This window comes from Apiospora aurea, assembly GCF_038362705.1.
Source record: "Apiospora aurea strain CBS 24483 chromosome Unknown utg000001l_segment0_segment0, whole genome shotgun sequence".
NCBI classification, from domain to species: Eukaryota; Fungi; Ascomycota; class Sordariomycetes; order Amphisphaeriales; family Apiosporaceae; genus Apiospora; species Apiospora aurea.
The window spans coordinates 5,043,053-5,064,063 of NW_027117388.1; the positions used below are offsets into that span (position 1 = coordinate 5,043,053).

Genomic DNA, 21,011 nt, shown 5'->3' on the forward strand with positions numbered 1-21,011 from the left:
GATGACTTCTTAGGCTTAGGTATACGCCGCTTGGCATTGCCCCTCTATTGTGCTCCCTCCTTCCTTGCCTGGCTAAGGTTAGGGGATTGCTCATAAACGCCAACTTGGACAAATGAACAACACCCTTCATCGAGAAAGGAGGGACATTTCTACCACCAGGAATTCGGTTTGGAATAGCTTCTTCAATTGTAGCATTTTCCAACATCAGCATCATTATCGCCTGTTCCACACGCCTGTCCGAACCAACCGGTTGCCTCATTCAACAGGCACATTAGCAAGCGACCGTAGACTAGAACTACGCCGAGGATAGTCGATAAGAGTCTCGGCCTCTAGTAGCTAGGTACCTACTCGCTCATGCGACTTCTTCGACCTCTTACCCTTCTATCGAGGAGCTTGCCCAGACCTGCTGCACCTTTGCTATCGAGATCCTATCACCTCAAGTGTCGATCCTCTCGCCCGATACCTTCGCTACTCGCAATCCCCTCGCATCATCGATACCGAACATACAGTACAACAGTCGATATGGATAAAGTCGACACTACAAGCCGGCTTGTCGCCTTGCGGAAGTCCATGAAGCAGCATAATGTCGATGTATATATTGTGCCGTCCGAAGACAGTCACTCTTCCGAATACATTGCCGCCTGCGACGCCCGCCGGGCTTTCATTTCGGGCTTCACGGGCTCTGCTGGCTGCGCGGTTATTACACACGATAAGGCTGCTTTGGCTACCGACGGCCGCTACTTCAACCAGGCCTCCAAGCAGCTGGATGACAACTGGACTCTGCTCAAGCAGGGAATCGAAAACGTACCGACGTGGCAAGAATGGTGCGCCGAACAGGCTACCGGGGGCAAGAGTGTTGCCGTCGACCCAACCCTTCTGACTGCGGGCATAGCTAAGAAGCTTTCCGATAAGATCAAGAAGGAAGGCGGAAAGGAGCTGGTGCCCATTCAGGGAAATTTGGTCGATCAGGTGTGGGCTGGCGAGCGGCCCTCGCGGCCTAGTGAACCCGTCTTCGTACTCGAGGATAAGTACTCTGGCAGGGATGTCAAGGCTAAGCTCGCTGAGTTGCGCAAAGAGCTCGAGAAGAAGAAGGCTTTCGGCTTTGTCGTTTCCATGCTGGATGAGATCGCTTGGCTTTTCAACCTCCGTGGTAGCGACATCCCCTACAACCCTGTCTTCTTCTCGTATGCCGTGGTGACACCCGAGGACACCACGCTCTATATTGACTCATCAAAACTGGACCAGAAATACCAGGCTGCTCTGGCTGAGGTTGGAGTGATTATCAAGCCATACGATGCCGTGTTTGAGGAGGTTACATCTTTGGGCCAGAAATGCCAACAGACCAACAGTGCGAAGACGGGCGAATCGCAGAAGTTCCTCATCTCTAACAGGGCATCATGGGCTCTCAAGCGTGCCCTAGGAGGAGACGAGATGGTGGAGGAAATGAGAAGTCCTATTGGCGACTCCAAAGCAGTCAAGAACGAGGCGGAGTTGGAGGGCATGCGGGCTTGCCATGTCCGAGACGGTGCCGCCCTGATCGAGTACTTTGCATGGCTTGAGCAAGAGCTTATCGCAAAGAAGTCCATTTTGGATGAAGTGGATGCCGCCGACAAGCTCGAGGCCCTTCGCAAGAAACAGGAGCACTATATCGGCTTGTCGTTCGACACTATTTCCTCCACCGGCGCAAAGTAAGTCTACCGCTTGTCAAATTCCCCAATCGCAATTGACAACTAACAATCCCCAGTGCCGCTGTGATTCATTACATGCCTGAGAAAGGAGCCTGCGCCACAATTGACCCGAACGCCATCTACCTTTGCGATTCAGGAGCTCAATACTTAGACGGCACAACTGACACAACGCGGACTCTGCACTTCGGAACCCCTACGTCAGAAGAGATTGAAGCCTACACGCTGGTGTTGAAGGGGAACATCGCTCTGGACAAGGCGGTGTTCCCTAAAGGCACTACTGGGTTTGCTCTGGATTGTCTAGCACGACAACACCTCTGGAACCTTGGTTTGGATTATCGTCACGGAACTGGCCACGGCGTAGGTTCCTTCCTGAACGTCCACGAGGGCCCAATCGGTATTGGCACTAGGGTGCAGTTTGCCGAAGTGGCATTGGCTCCTGGTAATGTCATCTCCAACGAGCCTGGATTCTACAAGGACGAGTCTTTTGGTATTCGTATCGAGAACATCATCATGGTCAAGGAGGTGAAGACCAAGCACTCATTCGGTGACAAGCCCTGGTTGGGCTTCGAACACGTCACAATGGTGCCCTACTGCCGCAAGCTTATCGATACGAGCCTGCTGACAGAGGGAGAGATTGCTTGGTTGAACGCGTACAACGCCGAAATCTGGGACAAAACACACGGATTTTTCCAAGATGAGGTCGTATTGAACTGGCTGAAGAAGGAAACTGGACCCTACTAATCTGCCAAGGACAAAACACCGGCTCGGTTCCTCCGTCAGCCAAGTGCGGTTATTGAGCTGCAAGGCATCCCTAGGCGTTGTCGAAGCGGAGGAAGGCAGAAGCGGCAAAGAAGAAGCCAAAGCTCAGCTTGAAAGCCGGGTCTTTGAGCAGTGCTTCTAGGACACGCGAGTTCTTGACTCGCTGTTTCACCCGCAGTTGGTCGACGAGATCAACTCCGTACCTGGCGGCAACCTAAACGGGGACACAGTAGACGTTAGCCAAACATACCTAGAGAGCCTGAAGACAAACATTCAGGCTGTGATTGTTGCCGAGTGTCTTACCTGAACGATGACCACGGAAATACCCAGTAGCAATACTAACGTTTTGGAAAAGACGCTGACCAGGAGCCCAGCCAGGAAGCCTTGACCGGAGGTGTTATAATTAGCTTCATACACACAGATCAAGCCGAAGAAGGCCGGTAAGTTGTGTGCAGAGCCCGTAGCCCCCTTGACTGATCTGATCAAGCCAAACGAGACAAACTTATGTCTACCGGATGACAAGGGTGGCATGCATAAATCTAGACAAAGACAGGAGGACGCTTACCGCTAATACTTCCACCGGACAGCTGCCTGAGCATCTCGGAATCTAGACCCTTCGCCTTCGTCGCCGCTGCAGGACGCGTCTCGGCTGATCGAGACGCGAAGGGTCGCGGTACGGGCAGCGCGTCCATGCGCAGCGGGCGGCGATGCTCTTGCAGTGCTACGGCGGTGCCTAGAGAGAAGCTGAGACCCGTGCCCAGCAGCGCGGTGCGACGGAGCGCGGTGCGGCTCATGAGGAGTGCTGACATGGCTTTTGCTGGTGCCTTTGGCCGGGTGTTCGTGCTAATTGGGTGTTCCTACTGCAAGGCCGAGTGGTGCCTTTGGTGCTGGATGAGGTGCTAGTAGTGAGTCTGGCCGTGTTGTTGATACTGCCCTTCTTATGACGGTTCGGGTACTTTTTTCCTTGACGTCACTGGCTGGCTCGTATGTACCGAGGCTCGGGCGCTAATTGCGATTGTCGGGGGCTCGGTGGGCCACACTTTGATCGCGATGCTCTCCAGAGACAACCAGAGGTAAGCAAACAGGTCGCATCCACACTCGCACCCACGCATACGAATTCACAGTGCCAATGGGCGTATCTACTCGGTCTTCTAGGAGTGATGTACACAGTGGTGTGTTGGTTGAGATGCTCAATCCCTTTCGACTTCTTGATATGCAAGATCTGGTATGACACATTTGAGTTGGAACAATTTCGAATTCTGTCCAAACCCGGCCGTAGTATCAAACTACACTATAAAGACATATCTCATGAGATTCGTCCCCAATCGAAATACAGCCTCTGGTGCATAGCCATACTGTTTTCCCATTTGGCTGTACACAAAAGCATACCAAATGATATATTTCCAACTCCCTGCTCAGTAGTTCTATGAGAAAGAGAGCAAAGCATATGCTGTAAAACAAACTGGGTGTATCTAAACGCATGTGGTCAATCAGAAGAGAGGACACCTTAATCGGGGAAGTAGAGCTCGAAGTCCAGCACGCTCTCCGAACTGGCATTGGGCGACGACTCGGTGCTGACCTTCTTGTGGCTCATGAACTGCGCATGGTCCGCAGGCTCGGCCATGGAGTTGCCCATCTTGATCTCGTGCAGGATCCTCTCGGTGATGGGCTCATCCCGATAGCCACGTCCGGCCGCCATCTTCTCTCCATCGCCCTCGTCCCCCTTCCTTCGTCCCCGGAATAGGCTCCGAAAACCGGCGCCGCGGCCCTTCTTCTCCCCCGCCGCCTGATGGGGTACACGCCCAGCCCCACAATCATCTCGTGGCGGAACTCGGCGCTGACGCTGCGCTCCGTCGAGGCGCCGTGCTCAGCGCCGAGCTGGGCGACCGTGTTGCCGGTGTGCGGGTCGGGCACGCCCACGTCGACGCCGGCGTTGGTGGAGCGCCCGGCGCCCCGTTGCACCTTAAGGGTGGAGAGGACGAGGATGTTGGTGACGAAGTAGACGAACTTCTCGCCCGGGTTGCGGTCGAGCAGGCGCAGGACCGAGTCCTTGTAGGCCGGGTCCTCCATGAGGCCGTCCATCTGCTCGTGCGGGCTGTCCATCTTCCACCACTTGGCCGTGGCGGCGTGGCGGGCCTCGGTCGAGCTGCCGTCCCTCTCGAAGAAAGTGTTGATGATGCGCTCGAAGGTCGCCTTGACTTTCGTGCTCGAGCTCCGGTTCAGGACGCTACTGTAGTTCTCGATGTCGACCGGGCGCGGGTCGATCCCCGGCTGCAGCTCGAGAGGCACGGGGCCCCGGAAGGAGGAGTAGGCGTAGAGCGGGTCGTAGGGCTTCACGACGCAGGCGCCCATGAGCTTGTCGCGGTACTCGCTGGCGAGGATGGGCTCGCTGATGAGGAAGATGGGCGTCCTGGGTCGGGACTTGAGGTTGTTCATGGTACCCATAGTGTTATGCTCCACGGCAAGGCTGGGGAAGGAATAATATGCTTGGATTGGTGTCTGGTAGGATAAGCGATGAAGAATGGGCTATATAATTTCTGTTGGTATTTGGGTATTATTTATTTCGTCTCAATGTTGTTGATGTCGCCCTTGTGAGTCTCGATGGGAAGACTCGTTCCTTCAGTGTCACATTGCGACTCCCTTTGGAGGCCTGTTCTGTGAAACCTGCAAGAATTCCGGTATGACTTCACACATAACAGCAGGGCGTAGAGTCGCGCGAATGAGATGGCAGGGTTCCTACAGCCTGGGTGGCGGTACGGCGAATGAGCAGTCACGCACTCGATAACTGCGTCCCCATTCTGGCCGTTGTCCTCTTCGAGTAACCCGACGAATTTGTTTGCAATAATAGATAAAGCGGGTGGCTTTCTTCAGCTGGACTCACACGGGCGACAATCCGACTTCGGTGAAAACGAGCTGGAAGTCATGTTGGAATCGTAGTGGCTTGAACAACATTGAAGCGTGTCAGCTAATCCGCGAGGCACTTTCAGTAGGTAAGTACACAAGCGTGCAATCAGCGAGACGGGCTGGAAGTGAACGCCTAGACGAGGGGCAAACGCGTCCCTGCCCTTGTCCCTGTCCCTGGAGTTGGGGTAGACGGGCTGGAGATGGGTCGAGGTGCAGTAGCCTGGACTTCTCGCCTGGGGAAATCGCAACTGTACATCGCATCTGCGAACCCCTTTGACGGCTGAGGCTCCTCCAAGGGCCCAGCCGCACACCCCATCCTGGTGTCCCTTTCTTTCTCTTGCGGCTGGTTTTCCTCCGCGCAACACAGGCAGAGACTGACAGGAAACTGGTCTTTCGACTTTGAGTCTCCTGTTCTCGCATCAGAGCCCGAAAGGAAGGTCGCGAGATATGACATGTTACTGAAGGCCCAGTTACTCACGCCCTAACAGAAGGTAACCTGCTTGCAATGAACTTGGATAAGATTTACGTGACAGACGTTTCGACGGAACGGCCCGACCCCACCACCGGCTCTCGACAATGGCAGATTAGACTCCAGATCAACGAAGTCTATATCGAAGAATTTATTATTCACGATCCCCGTCCTCCAGCCTTCTACAAGCTCCAGCTCAACGACTATGTCCGCGAATCCGCCCACGTACTCGCGCGGAAGTTTGCTCGTCTGGGCAACGCCGCCACTAGCGAACACGCCGACCTTGGCGCATGGCACGACGACTTAGCCGCCTACACGCAGAGTCTTTGGGAGATTTTGAAGCTCGACTCTTACAAACAGACTCAGCATCGGGCTTTCCGTCGAGAATCTACCGGGTGCATCATCTACATAATTGACCAAGAGCGTGTAAACGAACACCACTTCCCCCACCCCGCATTGAGTATACAATGCCTCAAGTGGGAACTCTTGGAGGCGGCTTGTCCGGGGAAGGCTGGCCATCCGACTATACTCTGGCTGTTTCGCGCGTAGTCGATGCGAAAAATGTCGTGAGGAAACCGTACCTTGAAGAGCTGGAAGAAGTGCAGAAAAATAAGCTGCATGGTGTCAGCACTATAAAGATCTTGCTAGTGGTAGCTCGCGATCTGACCAAGATGGGGAGGAACCGAGATGTCGGACCTGAGCTGACCCAGGAGCCACTGATGAGGTTGCAATGGAAGCTGAACCGTGCCAAAACGCGTGTCTTGCTCGAGGTTGTGCGACCTGGATCGCTGCAGAGCCTTAGACGTCATTTGACCTCGAGGAGCAAACAAGGAATGCATTTCAACATCGTGCACTTTGATCTGCACGGAGATGAGTATGCATTTTACTTTATAGGGATGTTAACATGTACCTTAATATCGTGTTCTGACCTCCACTGTCTTACAGGGACATTCTCGGGAAAGGATCGGTCTCCCGGCTCGTCTTCGCTACCGGAAAACATGGCAGCCCCAAGGGGGTTGTCAGTGAAGACATCAAGGACGTGGCAAGGCTCATGCATGCGGAGCTCATCGAGCATGTCGTGATGACGACTTGTTGGTCGGCCTATGAAGAGGCCGGCAGTGTTTATAGCATGGCCCGGCAACTCGTACACTCCAACGTCCGTGGGGTGTGCGCTGTCTGGGGCCCTACAGGAACTGATTGTGTATCGGCTTTCAACCATGCATTCTATACACGGCTCCTCCGAGAGGACGAATCTTTCGAAGCTGCCATACATAGCGCGCGGCGAGCGATTCGATCAGCACCTGAAAGATGGCCCGGTACGATACAATACCGTGACGACTTCCTCTTTGTGTACTATTCGCGCGATAACCCGATCAAGCCCGTGGCGCCAAGGCAGTCTCTTTACGAGACGCTGAAGTCATGCACACGATATATCTTCGGGTCGCCACGGTTCAATGCCCAGATCTTTGGTCGCGCGGAGCAGAAGCAACACATACCGTCACGGGATAACGGTGGCGGTATTATCCCGTTAAACTTACTCCTTTTCGAGCTGGAAGTCTACCTCCAGATGTATCGCATCGTCTACGCCAGCGATTCCCAAGAACACCAGGAAAAGATGAAAGAGACGATCCAGAACCTCTCGAAGATGTGGCTGCGTACAAATTTTATTGACGAGGTCCAATACCGGGAGATTCCACAGGACGACTCCCGTAGCATTACAACGCTGCCGAGACCACACCATAAGGAGTCGAGGCATACCCACGGGTACTTGCTCGGCCATCGTCTGCCACGCGCGCTGGGTGGCACTCTCCATGTAATCGAAGGCCTGGACGACGTGTTCAGGCCGCCCTACGACAGTTCTCAAGCAAGGACCAACAGAGGCAACACGATCCAGATGCTGCGCAAGTTCCTTATTGAACTCAGCGCTAAAGATTACGTGATATTCCTGGGCTTCCGAGTTGAGAGCAACTGGATGCCGCAGGAATGGGTAAAGAGCTGTCCCAGGGATATGAAATACTGGTCGCACGGGAGCTCAGTGTACGAGGATGCGCTGGAAAAGCCCAACTCGCTAGATTTGGTCCCAAATTTCGCAAATGGTGATATCGGATTCTTCTAATTGTACTTAATCATACTTTTTAGAATGTCGACATCTCCCAACCAGCATGCAGCGTGCTGTACCTAATGACCATCGTAATGATCACGTTATATATCCCGTGGTAATGGACGGTTCCGACTTTGAGCTTACTTTTGGCATCGGGGAACTTGTCAGGAGCGAACCCGTATATCCAGTAGATGGATCTTTCTCTGGTGGTGCGGTTTGTTCATTTTTGGCGGTGAAATGCCCTGTCGTGGGATTATAGGATCCCGGCGCTTGGGTTGGGAGGGAGGTCATTCTGGGAGGTCGCCTGGCCTGGTGGACTGAAAGGAGTGGCCACCGGTCTTCCACGGGTGCTTGCTGTTTGGAAAGTCGATGGATGTTTGGCAGTGCACTTGCCTTCCGCTGTTGACGTGGGCTCTTAACCAGGTAGCACCCAGTATGATGTGGCGTCCGTAGTTTCCTGGCACCAAACACAATCAATGAGTTTTCGCCTTATGCATCCGACAATATGCATGGATATTTGGCATTCGAACCCAGTTCCACCTTACGCAGCAGTTTGCCTTGAGCTGCGCGTCTGATCGCCTGAGGCCGGCACAGCCTGAAAGTCGAGAATCGGGGCATTCTTCTTTGTACAGAGCGAATGGCGGGTGGCTCGGCTTCCTGTGGCATGCCGGGCGCACCCCTTGATTGGGCGAAGCAAACCTGCAGACACCCCCAACTGCAGCAACTTCCGGGACTCCCATGGCTCTGTCACACAGTCGTAGTGAGTGACAGCGCCACCTCGCTCAGCTGAAAGAAGGCTGTCTCACCCGCCGGCAGTTTTTCCACTTCCCATTTATGCAACTTTCAACGTATTCCCGCGTACTCCTCCACAGCGACATTCGCTGGTGGTGCTATATTGGGACGTATTACGGAATCGTGGATTGATTGATTGATCGAGGACATAGTAAAGGGGTTGCTGCCCTCTCGCTTTGTAGCCTTCCATCAATTTATCAACAGTGCCTTCGCGGTCATGCCATGCCCATGGCACCTGAACCACGACCCAACTCGGTTGGATTCTTGCAGAGAGCAAGATCCATCCTGAAAAGTGATTCGGCAGATTCAGGGCGAGTCAACGACGAGCTGAAAGTGGTTCATATTCCCTTGGAAGCAGAAGGGCCATTGATCGAGTAAGAACAGACTAGACATTCGACTCTCAACCATAACAGGTGGTCACTGACATGCGCTACAGTGTCGTTGCGGTTCATGGATTAGCCCGGGGGTTCAAAACATGGACATGGGGCACCGGAACGCTACGACGGCAAAACTGGCTCGAAGCCGGGCTAGCACAAGATGAATGCGGGAAAGGAATCCGCATTCTCACCTATTCTTATGATCCGGATATCTTCGAATCGCATACACATATCCGTCAGGTTCTCTACAGTAGGGCACATAGCTTGGTTAAAGCCATTGCCGACCGTCGCCGCCGGTCGAATACACCTGCCGATAGGCCTATCGTCTTCATTACCCACAGTCTAGGCGGTCTAATTGTGAAGAGGGCACTTATCTTCTCAAGCGAGTCACATGATCTGGATCTACGGTCGATTGAGTTGTTGACCGGAGGTGTCGTCTTCTTTGGGACGCCCAATGACGATACCGAACCCAAGTCCCTAGCGGATATCATCCAAAAGGTTTCTTGGCTCGGTGCTGGCCATGACACATGGGCGAATCGATCGGGCACTACACTGGAGAACGACGCAAAGTGGCTCGACAACGAACTGGAAGCATACAAGCCTATCCGGTCGGAGATTCGAGTTCTTGAAGTGTATGAGGGAAAGAAAACATCGTTCAGAGGGATCAAAGATATAGCAAGTCTTTCAGTGTGGTACACAGGACTATGAGCTGATTGTAGACAGGTTGTTGGCGAGCCGCAATCCTTCTACGCTGGAAGCGATGTAAGCAGGCTCACACTTCAGAGGAAACACACTGGTCTGGTGAAGTTCGATGGAGAAAATGACCCGTGTTATAGAAAGTTCATGGGCAGGTTCAGAACTGTCTTGGACGACGCAAGGGGCGGGGCAGCTAGAAAGCTTCAGAGACAGCAATCTCTCAAGTTGATGCTTGGTTAGTGTGTTTGAACCTACTCTATCTGGATTTGTCTGACTCTCGCACAGGAGGTGACAACATCACTTACCTACAGACCGACTTCAATATCCCCTCGACCATCCCTGAAAGCAGTGCCCAGATTGATATTCGCTCGGGGCTTACCAGTAACCTCAGAAATCTATTGCAAGAACAACGTACGGACACCGACTTCAACATAGTGACATTGTTCGGTCCTCAAGGCGTGGGTAAGACCACACTCGCCCGTAATTACTGCGCAAGCGTTGAAGACTCCGTGTGCTTCAGCTTCTGGATTGATGCGGAAAGCCGTGAGACTGTGATCACGGGATACCTGCAACTTTTGAAGACTATTGTCAATTACTATGCCGAAAAGTATTTCGCCAAGAAACTGCCTAACCCTCGGGATGCTCGAGCCCGAGTCGAAAGACACCTAGGCATTCGCAATATCGAAGAGATGCTTGAGGCGGAGAGCATAAAGCGCCTCGAGCCTGTCGATATACAGTCGGCTATCAAGGGCGCCAAGGACTGGTTGTTGAGAGAAGACAACCACTGGCTCCTAGTGTTCGACAACGTTCACCCAGAATACAACTTCTTGGAATTCCTTCCCCTGTCACGGAATGGCCAGATGATTCTCATATCGGAGGAACGGAGTTACTGTCCATGGGGAAAGACTATTGAAGTGCCTCAATGGGCAGAGGATGATGCTATTGAGTTGTTCCAAAAGCTCAGTGGCAGTCGGTGCTCTGGCGGCGAGAAGAAAGGTCAGTAACCCTTCAAATTTAGTCTGCATCGACTAACCCCGGTGCCATAGAGAAACTCTTCAAGGACATTGTGGAGTCGCTCGGGTCACAGCCACTGGCCATATCCTGTGCTGCCACCTACGTTAAGGACCGCGCAAGGACGCCAGAGCAGTTCCTCACTTTACTACAGAACCCCGACTCCTTCCTTGATGGGCTGTCAAGTGGCTCGCCTCTGACATCTGGTCTACTACAAGTCTGTTCGATTTTATCATCGCATGCACTGCCCTTCGGTTTCATCCAGAAAATCACACAAGAGCTGGGCCATCTTGATGAACGCCGAGATAGCTGGGGTAAGATCTGCCTGGCGTACTTTTATGACTTGCATACTTACATTACAATAGCATCGCTTGGAAATCACACAGAGAAGCTTAGGCCAGTCCTGAAAGACTTGGAGGACAACAATGTACTTCTCCGCGTCCCAAAGGGTAGCCCCTGGTCCGGGACATTATCGACGGGCGAAATGGCCAGCTCTGTCGACCAATTCCTACTGCAGAAGGGCGCGAGAAACTGGATACAGAATACCTGGATGACAAACAAAGACCGGAAAGTTCGCAGCACCTGGATGGCCACGTTTTGTTGCGTCCGTCTCATCCGTCTCCAAGACGCCAATTCGGGTCTACAAGAGGTTCAGGCCGCTGAAAGGCAAATCATGCCGCATGCCAAAGCATGTTTCGACCTTTCTAGTCTCCTCCAAAGCGACTCTAAGAAGTACGAGGAGATAGAGTGGCATGTCCTCGGCGGGCTGTTCATGAGACACGGAGCCGGTGCCGAGGCGACAAAATGCTTCAGGCTGGCGCTGGAGAGCCCCAAGCAAATGGCCCCAGTGGAGAAAGCAGAAACACTAATGGCGCTTTCGTCATTATACCAATTGAGAGGCGATCTGAACGCCTCTCGAAAGATGCTTGACCGTATTGAAACCGCCGAGGTGTCACGCGAGGACAGTCGATTGGGCAGGACAGTCGCGCTAGCTAAAGCTTTGGGAGAGGCGGCCAAGGGGGATTTCGAAACCGTCAAAAAGCAGTTACGGGTTCTCGACGAGCACCAAGAGAAGGACCTGGGGGCTGTGGACGGAAGAACCATCTTCACTGTGCACAAATTTGCGGCCACGATGAAGAACCTAGACCAGCTAGACGACTCGCAGGCGCTCTACAGACGTGCTCACCTCTCGTACTCAAAGCTGCTGGGTGACAACAACGCCGTGACGCTCGACGCGGCGGAGGAGCTGGCCCAGATCCTACAGCTCCGCGGCGCCTTTGCCCAGGCCGAAGACCTCTTCCTGTTCACGGTACGAGTGAAGCAGGCGACGCTAGGTCCAACACACCCGAGCACGGCCATCTCGCAAGCAAAGTACGCGGCGCTCTTGGATGGTAAGGGCGACTACGAGAAGGCCGAGACCATGTATCGTGACGCATTTGCAACCATGCGCGGCGCACTCGGCACGTCGCACCCCATTTACCTTGCGACACGCGAGAACCATGCGCTCAGCTATCGGCGGCGCGCGCACCAGCGGCCCGTTAAGGTCAAGGCAAACACGGCGGCGCCGTTGTCATCGCTGTCGGAAGAGGAGCAGAGCGAGAAGGCGCTCGAGCGCGCCGAGAAGATCTTCGACGAGGTAATCGAGGCCAAGCTGGGAAATTCGGCTCTGTACTCGGAGGAGGACGTCCAGTCCACCCGCCTGAAGCTCGCCAAGATGTACGAAAGCGAGGAGTTCTTCCGGCAGCGTACCGGACAGAAGAGACTGCCGCTCAGGAGGGAGTCAAGTGGGTTCTGGTAGTTTGAGTGCGTTTATATAAGCCCATTGCTCTCCCTGGAATGTGAACACGTCAGGTTGTCCCTCTTGTGATCTCGTATATCACTTGGGAACAACGGAAAGGCTCAGTCTCTCACAAGTCCTGATCTCATGTTGTCCAGGGTTGTAAATTCATGATAAACCACATATATGCACTCGGAGACACAGGACAACACAACAATTCGAGTTAAAGTCCCCTATCAGCTTACTTTGTTTCGACCAACTTGACGATCCAGTCAACGACGAGCTCCGTACGGCTGAGTATGGGGACGTGGTTACTATCAATCCTTGTGACGTCGACCTTTTTGCCCGTTTCTCGCTCAATCATATCGATTCCCTTCTGCTGGATGAATGGCGGAATGAGAAGATCGTCTTCACAGAGCAAATAGGACACGGGCACGTCTTTGTATCCGGCATATGTCAAGGGGCTGGCAAAGCTAGCTGCCGAATGTCTCACCAGCTTATGAGCCCATACTAGTCCTTCCTCCGGCGGGAATTTGCTGAACGAGCGTTCAGCCATCTTGGAGAAATCTGTATAATAGATCCAGCCATTTTCCTGAATCATCCATGATCCATTCTACGCCCGGAAGATGAGGAAAGAATCCGTCCCAGTGCCGATGAAATGGATGCCGGGAAGTGCATGACTATGGTTGACAAGGCAAGCATAAAGGGGAGTTATAAAGAGGAGAGAAAACGAACATCGACTGTCATTGGAGTCTGGTTCTCTGCCGGTAGTTCGGCCAGTATGCCGCCAGGGGCCTGACCCAGTGCAGGAACCAGAGACGTCATGTAGGCGATCCTTATGACCCCGCCCTCGAGGCCCTGCTCCTGGCGACTTGTCTTGCTCCATCCCTTCACGGCCTCGCTGGCCGGCGCACCTCCGTACGAATGCGCGATGAGGAGGACGTCACGGCCGGGGTCGGCCAGGCTGGCGATGTGCTTGGCGATGAAGGCGGCGTCGTCCTGCAGGGTCGGCGGCGGGCCCGGCCGGACTTCGCCGCTCTCGAGACCGACGCTGGGGAGATGCAGGGCCTGGATGTCGATGCCACGCTTCGCGATAGCATCGACGACGGGCTGGAAGTGCTTCGGCAGCCCGGAGGCTCCTGGGATGACGATGATGGAAGGAGCTCCCATTGTAGTAGCAATATAATGAGGTGGATGGATTTGTGCTGTATTTCTGGGGTGGGGAGAAAAGAGATCTGAAATCCTAGAATAGGCCTGCACTACACAGGATAAAATAGATGCACACCCCCAAGGTCATTTGATGAGACGTGCAGGACGGGCTACGGAAATAGGATTGATATTTCTTAGGCACACCGGAATTTATGGCCGAATAAGTAATAGTACCCATCGGTGTGCACGCAAGGCTATTGAGTGGAAGAGGTATACGAATCGTGGGATATTCTTGGAATCAAGAGGTGCAGGTAAACTGGGCCCTCGAATGCGTATTAGAGGGACTTCAGTTTATACTGTATCATTGAAATAGTCTACCCAGAAAATCTGATTGGGGTACTAGTCGCTGCTGATTACTTACTTACATGTAGATAGCCTAAGTCGGAATCTAGTGTGACCTCTGCTGCCTTGCGTACATCAATGTATTCAACCCTTCAATCAAGCGCCTCCACTTCTCCCGTCTTACTTGCCAACAGCACTTTCTTTCACTTCACTAGGTACGCAATCTCGCAATCGAATCTACATTGCAACATGGCCGCACAAGAGACCCCCGAGATCGTCCTATACGACTTGGCTTGTACGAAGAACATCTGCTTTTCGCCTGTGGTCTGGTGCACCCGCCTAATGCTCAACTACAAACAAATTCCGTACAAGACCGTCTTCCTCGAGTTCCCAGACATCGAGGCCACACTGGAAGAGCTGTAATGCCCCCTCCAACCACGTTCTCCCACGAGCACCACAGCTCCTTGGTTTAGGTAGTAACCATGACCTCTAGCGGCTTGCCCCCTAACGAGACCGGTCACAAGTACACGGTCCCAGCCATCCAGCACGTCCCGACCGCCACGCACCTGATGGGCTCGATCCCTATCGCGCAGTTCCTGGAGTCGACGTACCCGGACCCGCCGGTGCCGCTGACGTCGGAGCCGGGCAGCGAGATCGGGGCGCGGGCGCGCGCCGTCGTCGGCCCCGTCATGACCAAGTCCCTGATGCCGCGCGAGGTCCGAATCCTGTCGCCGCGCAGCCAGGAGTATTTCCGCCGCACGCGCGAGGCCTCGATTGGGCGCCCGCTCGAGGACCTGCTTGGCGAGGGCACCGACGACGAGCAGCAGCGCTGGGACGCCGTGGACGAGGAGCTGCGCGGCCTCGGCGCGTTCCTGCAGACCCGCAAGGCCGAGGGGCCCTTCGTGCTCGGCGCGCGGCCGAGCTACACCGACTTCTTCATCGCGGGGTCGCTCCAGTGTGCAAGGACGGTGGACGAGGGGGTGTTTAAGAGAATCTCCAAGTATCCCGGCTTCAAGGACATTTATGAGGCATGCCAGCCCTACATGGAGAGGAAGGACTAACAGAGAACCAAGCAGACGAGATGCATCAATAGACGACTCGGTAGGAGATCAAGCAGAGTCCCAACTCTTATCATTACCGCTGGCAAGTCTTACTTCTCATAGTCAACCCGTTTAGTCTAGTAACACCAATAGAATGAATACGGTTCATGAAGTGGCAATCTGTTTATACGTGGTCAAGAACTGAATATGTACAAAAAGAAAACTAAAAAAAAAAAAAAAAAAAAAAAAAAAAAAAAAAAAAAATCATCATGTTTAAAGAGTTGCCAAGGCCCATCCAACATCCATGGCAAAGTCGTCGTGAAATTACTGCCGCCTGCTATATAAACTTCTTACTGGCACTGGCTGTACCATTCGTTACTGGCCTTGCAGGTTCCAGCCGAGCAGCACTTCGGGCCGCTCCAGCCGTTACCACCGCATTGGCCGTACATGGCAGCGCACTATGCAGTCTGTGTTAGTCTTGAACGTCGTCACAGAAGGGGGTGTTGCATGTAACATGAACTTACATTACCACCTCCACCACCGCCGCCGCCGCCGCCGCCTCCGCCGTTGTTACCGCCACCGCCGCCGCCTCCACCGTTACCGCCACCGTTATCGCCACCACCACCGCCTCCGCCGCTGGAGGCGCCGACGTTGATGGTCGCGGAGCCCGAAGAGAAGTAGCCCTCGGTCGCGACGATCTGGTAGTCGTGGGAGCCGAGCTTCATGCCGGCCTTGGCCCAGGCGTCGAAGTGGTTGGCGACGGTGACGGTGCCGCCCGTGCGCTTGCTGTTGCGGACGGACCAGAACTGCTGGAAGTTGGAGGTGCCCTCGATCGAGGGCGCGTTGTTGCGCTGGCTCACGCCCATCTGGTACGTGCCGCCGTCGCTCGTGACGGTGCCCTTGTTGGTGGCGCCCGACGACGGGTTGTACGTCCCGTAGTTCTCGACGATGTAGTACTCAATCAACGGGTTGCGCGTCCAGCCGTAGACGGCCAGGTAGCTGTTGCCGTTGGGGCTGTAGGTGCCGCTGTAGGTGATGGTGCTGTTTTGTTACAAGCCGGTGTTAGGGATAGGGGGTGGTCAAGATTGTGGGTGGGAAGCAGACTTACCGGGCACTGCCGGGGTTCCATCCTTTGCCGCCGACCCAGTTGCCGTTGCCGGACCAGCGGGCGCTGTACTGACCGCCGGCCTCGTTGGTGTACGTCACATCACCGGCACCATCGGTCCAGAAGGAGCTGCAGGTAGGTGCATGGTCAGCCAAGACACGGGTAGGTGAAAGAGGCTCAATACCACTTACTAGTAGTATCCATTGTGAGTGCCGGTGCCAGAGGGAGTGGCCCGACTCATGAGGTCGAAGAACTCAGTGACATTGCCGTTCTCCAGGGGGAAGGCAAGGCTGCCGGTGGCCGCCGCCAGCACAGCAAGGAGCGAAGCGATCATCGTGAAAGAGTTGAGCTGAGATGACAGTTTGCTATGATGCTCGATCGAGAAACTGATCGTCCCTGCCCCAGGGATGCAGCTAAATATGTACCTGAGCCGTCGTTCTTCCCCTTACTTCCTCCCCTGGTCCTTTGCCTGCCCGGGCTGCAGCGCAACTTCCGGCAAACCGGAGTGACAGCCCAGCCATGTCCCTAGCCTAGACGAACCTTCGAACGACGGGAATACATGGTCAGCTTGTTCGTGGTGCGCCAAGCTGGATCCGTGCCCATTTCATTGGAGGAATTATCCCTCAGTTGGGTTGACATGACAGGTTCTGGCCCCGGCGCGACAGATGAGAGGGGTGCGCTAGGGACCACCTCACGACACGCTCCCTTCCATCATCCCGCGTCTCTTTCGCATGTATCTGAGTCCAAGGTCTCTCGTTCTCTCGTGAAAGAGCGCCTTGTCCCAAGACTGGGGTGCAGGTGGCGGTCTCATGCACATGAGAGCGCCGGTCTAGCGAGATGTGTTGTTCAAAAGGCTTGCTTTCGACCTTCCTAAAATTAGAATGAAAAAGGGCTGTTCACGATGCGGGCGGCGGACGGAGATTTCCAAAGGATCTCGCCAGCGGTTTATCTGGAGCTTGGGTCCCTTCGAGCATCTTGGCTTCGGCTTGGCGACGGCTTGGCTGCGGAGGAGCGTGCGTGTGTGCCTCCGAATTACTATCCTGAGAGCCCCCGGCCCTCCCGCCTGTCCAGCAAACCTTCCTTTCTGGGAGAAATGAAAGCCCCGGCTTCAGGTGGCTTGAGAAATATGCACGCCGACCTGAGAGAGCCCCCCCGAATGCGCATGTTTGTGCGTGTCGGGTGATGCACCCATGACATAGGAGCTGGAAGGAGGGCGGATGACCACATCTCAGCCTCACCATATGTCAAAAGCAACAACAACGCGAGCTAACCAATGCAATGGCTTTTCCTTGGGCCGCAAGTGTAAATGAAAGCTCTTCTCGAGATGGAAGGGATACGAAGCCATACGCCTCGTTGATTTCAAATAGATTACAGACCACACGTTTGGGTACCGTGCGGCGGTGAGGCAGAGATGCTGTGGTAAGCCTCCTAAACTCCAATACAGGTGACTAAGGTTGATTAAACATAACTGAAATGGATGGCAGCTTCGGATAGCCGGCCGGTCGACGTTGTCACCTGTACCCCTATTCAGTTGAGAGTCGGGCAAAGAATAAGGGGGAAGATGATGACCAGAGTGCTTCCCAAGCAAGCACCTCGCTCGAATGATCCCCTCAACTGATGCTAGCCGATACCTTATGCCCCAGATTAGAAGCATATTAGTTCCTTGCAAATTAGGTTTGGACATTGTATTCGTGTGTAGCTTCGTCTCGGCCTACATGTTCGCCGCTTTCCACAACGTCGGCATGGCTACAGCTGACTACCTGTGTCCAAAGGGAACGACTACAGCAGAAGATCTGCCAAGGTAAAAGTTCGCTTTTACAGCTTTATGGACTTCCTTCTGTGGCTTTTCTTGGCTGACGTCGTCGGGGAAAAGGGGGCGGCTGCCTCTTAGTTCAACTTTCAATCACGGCCTGGTACAGCAATACTACGCCCAGCACGTTGGTCGTGATGTTTGTTTCTCTGCAGGTCGACCGCCTTCATTCCCGAGACCGAGGAAATATACTTCCGATACACCATCATTTGCCACGACTGTAGCCAGCGAGTCAATTTCTTGCTCTGCAAGTACAGACGGCAGCATACGGTGAAGCTCGCCGCCCGTATGGATCTTGTCCGTGAATTTATCTCTTTCGTCCACCCCGGAAATAGCCTCGAGCATTACCGCCGCATCACTCGCCGTGCGAGCAATGCTGCCGACCGTAACCTTGTCGCGCGAGATGGGCACCACGAGGTCCCTCGACGTCAGGACGACGCCTGGCTTGATACCCACGAGGCCCGCGCGGCTTGGAGGCCTCGCGATGCTCCCGTACGTCTCGATCCCCAGCGAGACGGGTGCTATGCTCGCCGCAACGACGCCGACGGCCGACCTGCTCGACGAATTCTAGGGGTCCATACGCGCCACGAAGGGCCTTTACATCTGCCCGCCGACCGCGGTCCACCCGGTCGTCGTATTGCCGCTCCGGAACTGCACCCACTCGCTCAGGTTGGTCTTAACGAGGAGCACGGCGCTGGCACGGCGTAGCCGCGTCGAGCGGCACGGTGGTGCCCAGCACAGCCTAGGAGCTCGCGGTCGTGTTCATGCGCTCACCCATCGCGATTTTGTCCATCAAGAGGATCGGGATGCCGTGCAAGGGCCCGCGCAACGTGCCGAGTGCGCGCTTGGTATCGAAGCGCGAGGTGATGGCTGGGGCGTCTGAGCTGGGTTGGAGAACGGTGCAGGGCTTGCTGTTGGACGTGGTTATTTGCTGTATTTAGCCCCTCGTTGGTGGACAACCAGAGGCAAGACCGATGCCTGGGTCGCGTAGACTTGCATCCTCTAGCAAGAGCCAGGGGCAGTGAATTGGTGCGGCTGATGGACAAGCAAAAAACAGATGTAAAACATCCGCGGAGCATCCATATTGCAAGTATTCGCTTACCACTAGTTGTCATCACACATAACCATCATGTCACATAGCAATAGCAGAAGAGTCCAAAGTAGAAGAGACAAAAGAGATTTCTTGGTGCTACGAATATAGTTGGTGTACGTTCCTCTCATCACAAACAACTTTCCAGATGCAGAACGAGTCCTGTCGGTCAGGCAAGAACTCTCACCCCAAAGTGGGCTCCCCATCGCACGACTTGGTGCATCCGTGACCATGGCTCCCGTTTCCTCTCCTTGAACCTGTGCCGTTGCCGTACTAGGGGTATATAGTGTTCCCTGTTCAGGCTTCCGAGTCGCAATGTTGCCGGGTCGAAAACAGACAGGACCGATGAACATCCCATGTGTTCAAAGTCTCCTACAACTGCACGTACACTATTGGCGTGTACGTAAATGTGTCACGATCGCGGTGACCGAATCGCTATAAGTCGGTTGAAGGCAACGATTCAAGTGGTTTGAACCGTGGCGACTTCGTCCTGTCATCGGCTGATATGCTAGCCAATTTCGTCTTCTCAACGACAGACCAATAGAGATCTGAGACTCCACGAGACCGAGATGGCGGAGCATCAGAGCTAAAGAGATGGGGTTAGCACCAGATCGCCCCGCAAAAAGTTGATGGGGTAGCCGGAGAAAGAGAGAAAGAGGGAGCGCGCTTACTCAAGGGGTCTCGAAAGAAACTCTCTAGTTTGCCAAGAGCCGATTTTGTTGGCTGAATCTGCACAAGAAGTTTGGGTCAGCGGCGATACTTCTTACAGACGGGCATCCACGGCCCCCTACTGCCGCAGGAAGCTGGAGTCGATGGGACACATACCATTACCGACAACCAAACCCGGACTTTCGATAGGCTGCCGCGTTACCAAGGCTGCAGCATGGTGGCGGAGTTGTGTGTGGTGCTGTGAGGGACGGTACCCAAGCGCATTCGCGGCGGATCCTCCAAGAAACCGTGCAGATTCCCTGCCCGAAACCAAAGTAAGAGCGTCGGCGGCCGCGCTGCTCGCCAGCGGGGCCACCGGGAAAAAACAGAAACGCGTCGTGACCGTCGTTACATCCGAAAGAGACGCCGAAAAGCACCAGGAGGAGACATAGCAGTCCCCACGGCGTCGTTGTCGTCGACGACGACGACGCCGGCGCTAGAATCCCCCCAGCTGCCTTCCGCGCCGTCGAGATGGATGCCATGTTGCCTCTCAAGCAGGACTTACATGGCAGTGGCGGCACTCCGTACTGGCGAAGCTGCCTGCCACATGTCGTTAATCGTAAGGTGTAGTTATTGGTGGTTGGAGAAGGGGAAAGAGAAGGGAAAGCCCACCAAGATGCATGCAGCGCAACCACTTATATGATAGTCCTGCCAGTGTATGTGGAAGATCGTGGTGGATCCCGTCGTTGAGAGGAGGTCGGAATCGGCAGGCAGGGGTCCAGGCTTTCACCGCTAAACCTCTGGTGGGTCGAGGTGGTCGAACGACGGGGTCACCTCCTCATCTCGAGCGCCGCCTAGGCCGCTTTCTATCTTCTCGCGCATAAGCTAGCGACTGTCGCTCCTTTGAATGAGAGACACGTCGTCCAGTGTGGGCACAGATCGGGTGTTCGTGCCATAGACATAGCTTATCCGGACACCGGGTAGCAGCGTCCTGCTGAATTCGGATTCCTCCCCGGACGACATCCACATGCGCGCATCCAATTGTACTGTCTCGGCGGGGCACGTTAAACCTCCCTTGCAATCCAGCAAGTATTCTCGCTGAGCCAAATACCCTCGGGGGCGGTCTGGGAAGCGCTTTGAACACCAGCCATTCGAGGACAAAGCAATTTCGGTAGACTGTGTCGGTGTGAAGCGGTGGAGGAGACGACCTTCTGAAAGGAGGGGTATCTGGAGGGGTTGGATCGCCGTCCCGG

The 21,011-nt window shown here is 54.5% G+C and overlaps 10 protein-coding genes across 10 annotated transcripts; 5 read left to right on the forward strand and 5 right to left on the reverse strand.

Annotated features, from left to right (window-relative positions):
* Positions 1–354: 354 nt before the first annotated feature.
* PG986_001542 (Xaa-Pro aminopeptidase P) lies at positions 355–2,429 on the forward strand (the record flags this gene model as incomplete). The annotated part of the gene is made up of 2 exons (XM_066837764.1): positions 355–1,688; positions 1,745–2,429. The coding sequence occupies 2 exons, from the start codon at positions 355–357 to the stop codon at positions 2,427–2,429; spliced, it is 2,019 nt and encodes a 672-aa protein (XP_066706657.1).
* Positions 2,430–2,499: 70 nt separating this feature from the next.
* On the reverse strand, positions 2,500–3,256 carry PG986_001543 (uncharacterized protein; the record flags this gene model as incomplete). Its single annotated transcript, XM_066837765.1, has 3 exons — positions 2,500–2,661; positions 2,751–2,830; positions 3,013–3,256. 3 exons carry the CDS (start codon positions 3,254–3,256, stop codon positions 2,500–2,502), a joined length of 486 nt encoding a protein of 161 aa, XP_066706658.1.
* Positions 3,257–3,954: 698 nt separating this feature from the next.
* Positions 3,955–4,892, reverse strand: PG986_001544 (uncharacterized protein; the record flags this gene model as incomplete). The annotated part of the gene is given in 2 exon segments (XM_066837766.1): positions 3,955–4,233; positions 4,248–4,892. 2 exon segments carry the CDS (start codon positions 4,890–4,892, stop codon positions 3,955–3,957), a joined length of 924 nt encoding a protein of 307 aa, XP_066706659.1.
* Positions 4,893–5,856: 964 nt separating this feature from the next.
* On the forward strand, positions 5,857–6,369 carry PG986_001545 (uncharacterized protein; the record flags this gene model as incomplete). Its single annotated transcript, XM_066837767.1, has 1 exon — positions 5,857–6,369. One exon carries the CDS (start codon positions 5,857–5,859, stop codon positions 6,367–6,369), a length of 513 nt encoding a protein of 170 aa, XP_066706660.1.
* A 122-nt stretch (positions 6,370–6,491) lies between these two features.
* PG986_001546 (calmodulin) lies at positions 6,492–7,936 on the forward strand (the record flags this gene model as incomplete). The annotated part of the gene is made up of 2 exons (XM_066837768.1): positions 6,492–6,694; positions 6,766–7,936. 2 exons carry the CDS (start codon positions 6,492–6,494, stop codon positions 7,934–7,936), a joined length of 1,374 nt encoding a protein of 457 aa, XP_066706661.1.
* A 999-nt stretch (positions 7,937–8,935) lies between these two features.
* Positions 8,936–12,595, forward strand: PG986_001547 (uncharacterized protein; the record flags this gene model as incomplete). Its single annotated transcript, XM_066837769.1, has 7 exons — positions 8,936–9,087; positions 9,150–9,722; positions 9,814–9,852; positions 9,927–10,021; positions 10,072–10,782; positions 10,833–11,111; positions 11,163–12,595. 7 exons carry the CDS (start codon positions 8,936–8,938, stop codon positions 12,593–12,595), a joined length of 3,282 nt encoding a protein of 1,093 aa, XP_066706662.1.
* A 226-nt stretch (positions 12,596–12,821) lies between these two features.
* Positions 12,822–13,744, reverse strand: PG986_001548 (uncharacterized protein; the record flags this gene model as incomplete). Its single annotated transcript, XM_066837770.1, has 2 exons — positions 12,822–13,187; positions 13,310–13,744. Coding segments are annotated over 2 exons (801 nt in total), but the record flags the coding sequence as incomplete, so codon positions are not given.
* Positions 13,745–14,314: 570 nt separating this feature from the next.
* On the forward strand, positions 14,315–15,126 carry PG986_001549 (uncharacterized protein; the record flags this gene model as incomplete). The annotated part of the gene is made up of 2 exons (XM_066837771.1): positions 14,315–14,484; positions 14,559–15,126. The coding sequence occupies 2 exons, from the start codon at positions 14,315–14,317 to the stop codon at positions 15,124–15,126; spliced, it is 738 nt and encodes a 245-aa protein (XP_066706664.1).
* Positions 15,127–15,461: 335 nt separating this feature from the next.
* Positions 15,462–16,544, reverse strand: PG986_001550 (uncharacterized protein; the record flags this gene model as incomplete). The annotated part of the gene is made up of 4 exons (XM_066837772.1): positions 15,462–15,563; positions 15,630–16,146; positions 16,214–16,339; positions 16,402–16,544. Coding segments are annotated over 4 exons (888 nt in total), but the record flags the coding sequence as incomplete, so codon positions are not given.
* A 1,590-nt stretch (positions 16,545–18,134) lies between these two features.
* PG986_001551 (uncharacterized protein) lies at positions 18,135–18,798 on the reverse strand (the record flags this gene model as incomplete). Its single annotated transcript, XM_066837773.1, has 3 exons — positions 18,135–18,573; positions 18,622–18,769; positions 18,795–18,798. 3 exons carry the CDS (start codon positions 18,796–18,798, stop codon positions 18,135–18,137), a joined length of 591 nt encoding a protein of 196 aa, XP_066706666.1.
* Between the last annotated feature and the right edge of the window lie 2,213 nt (positions 18,799–21,011).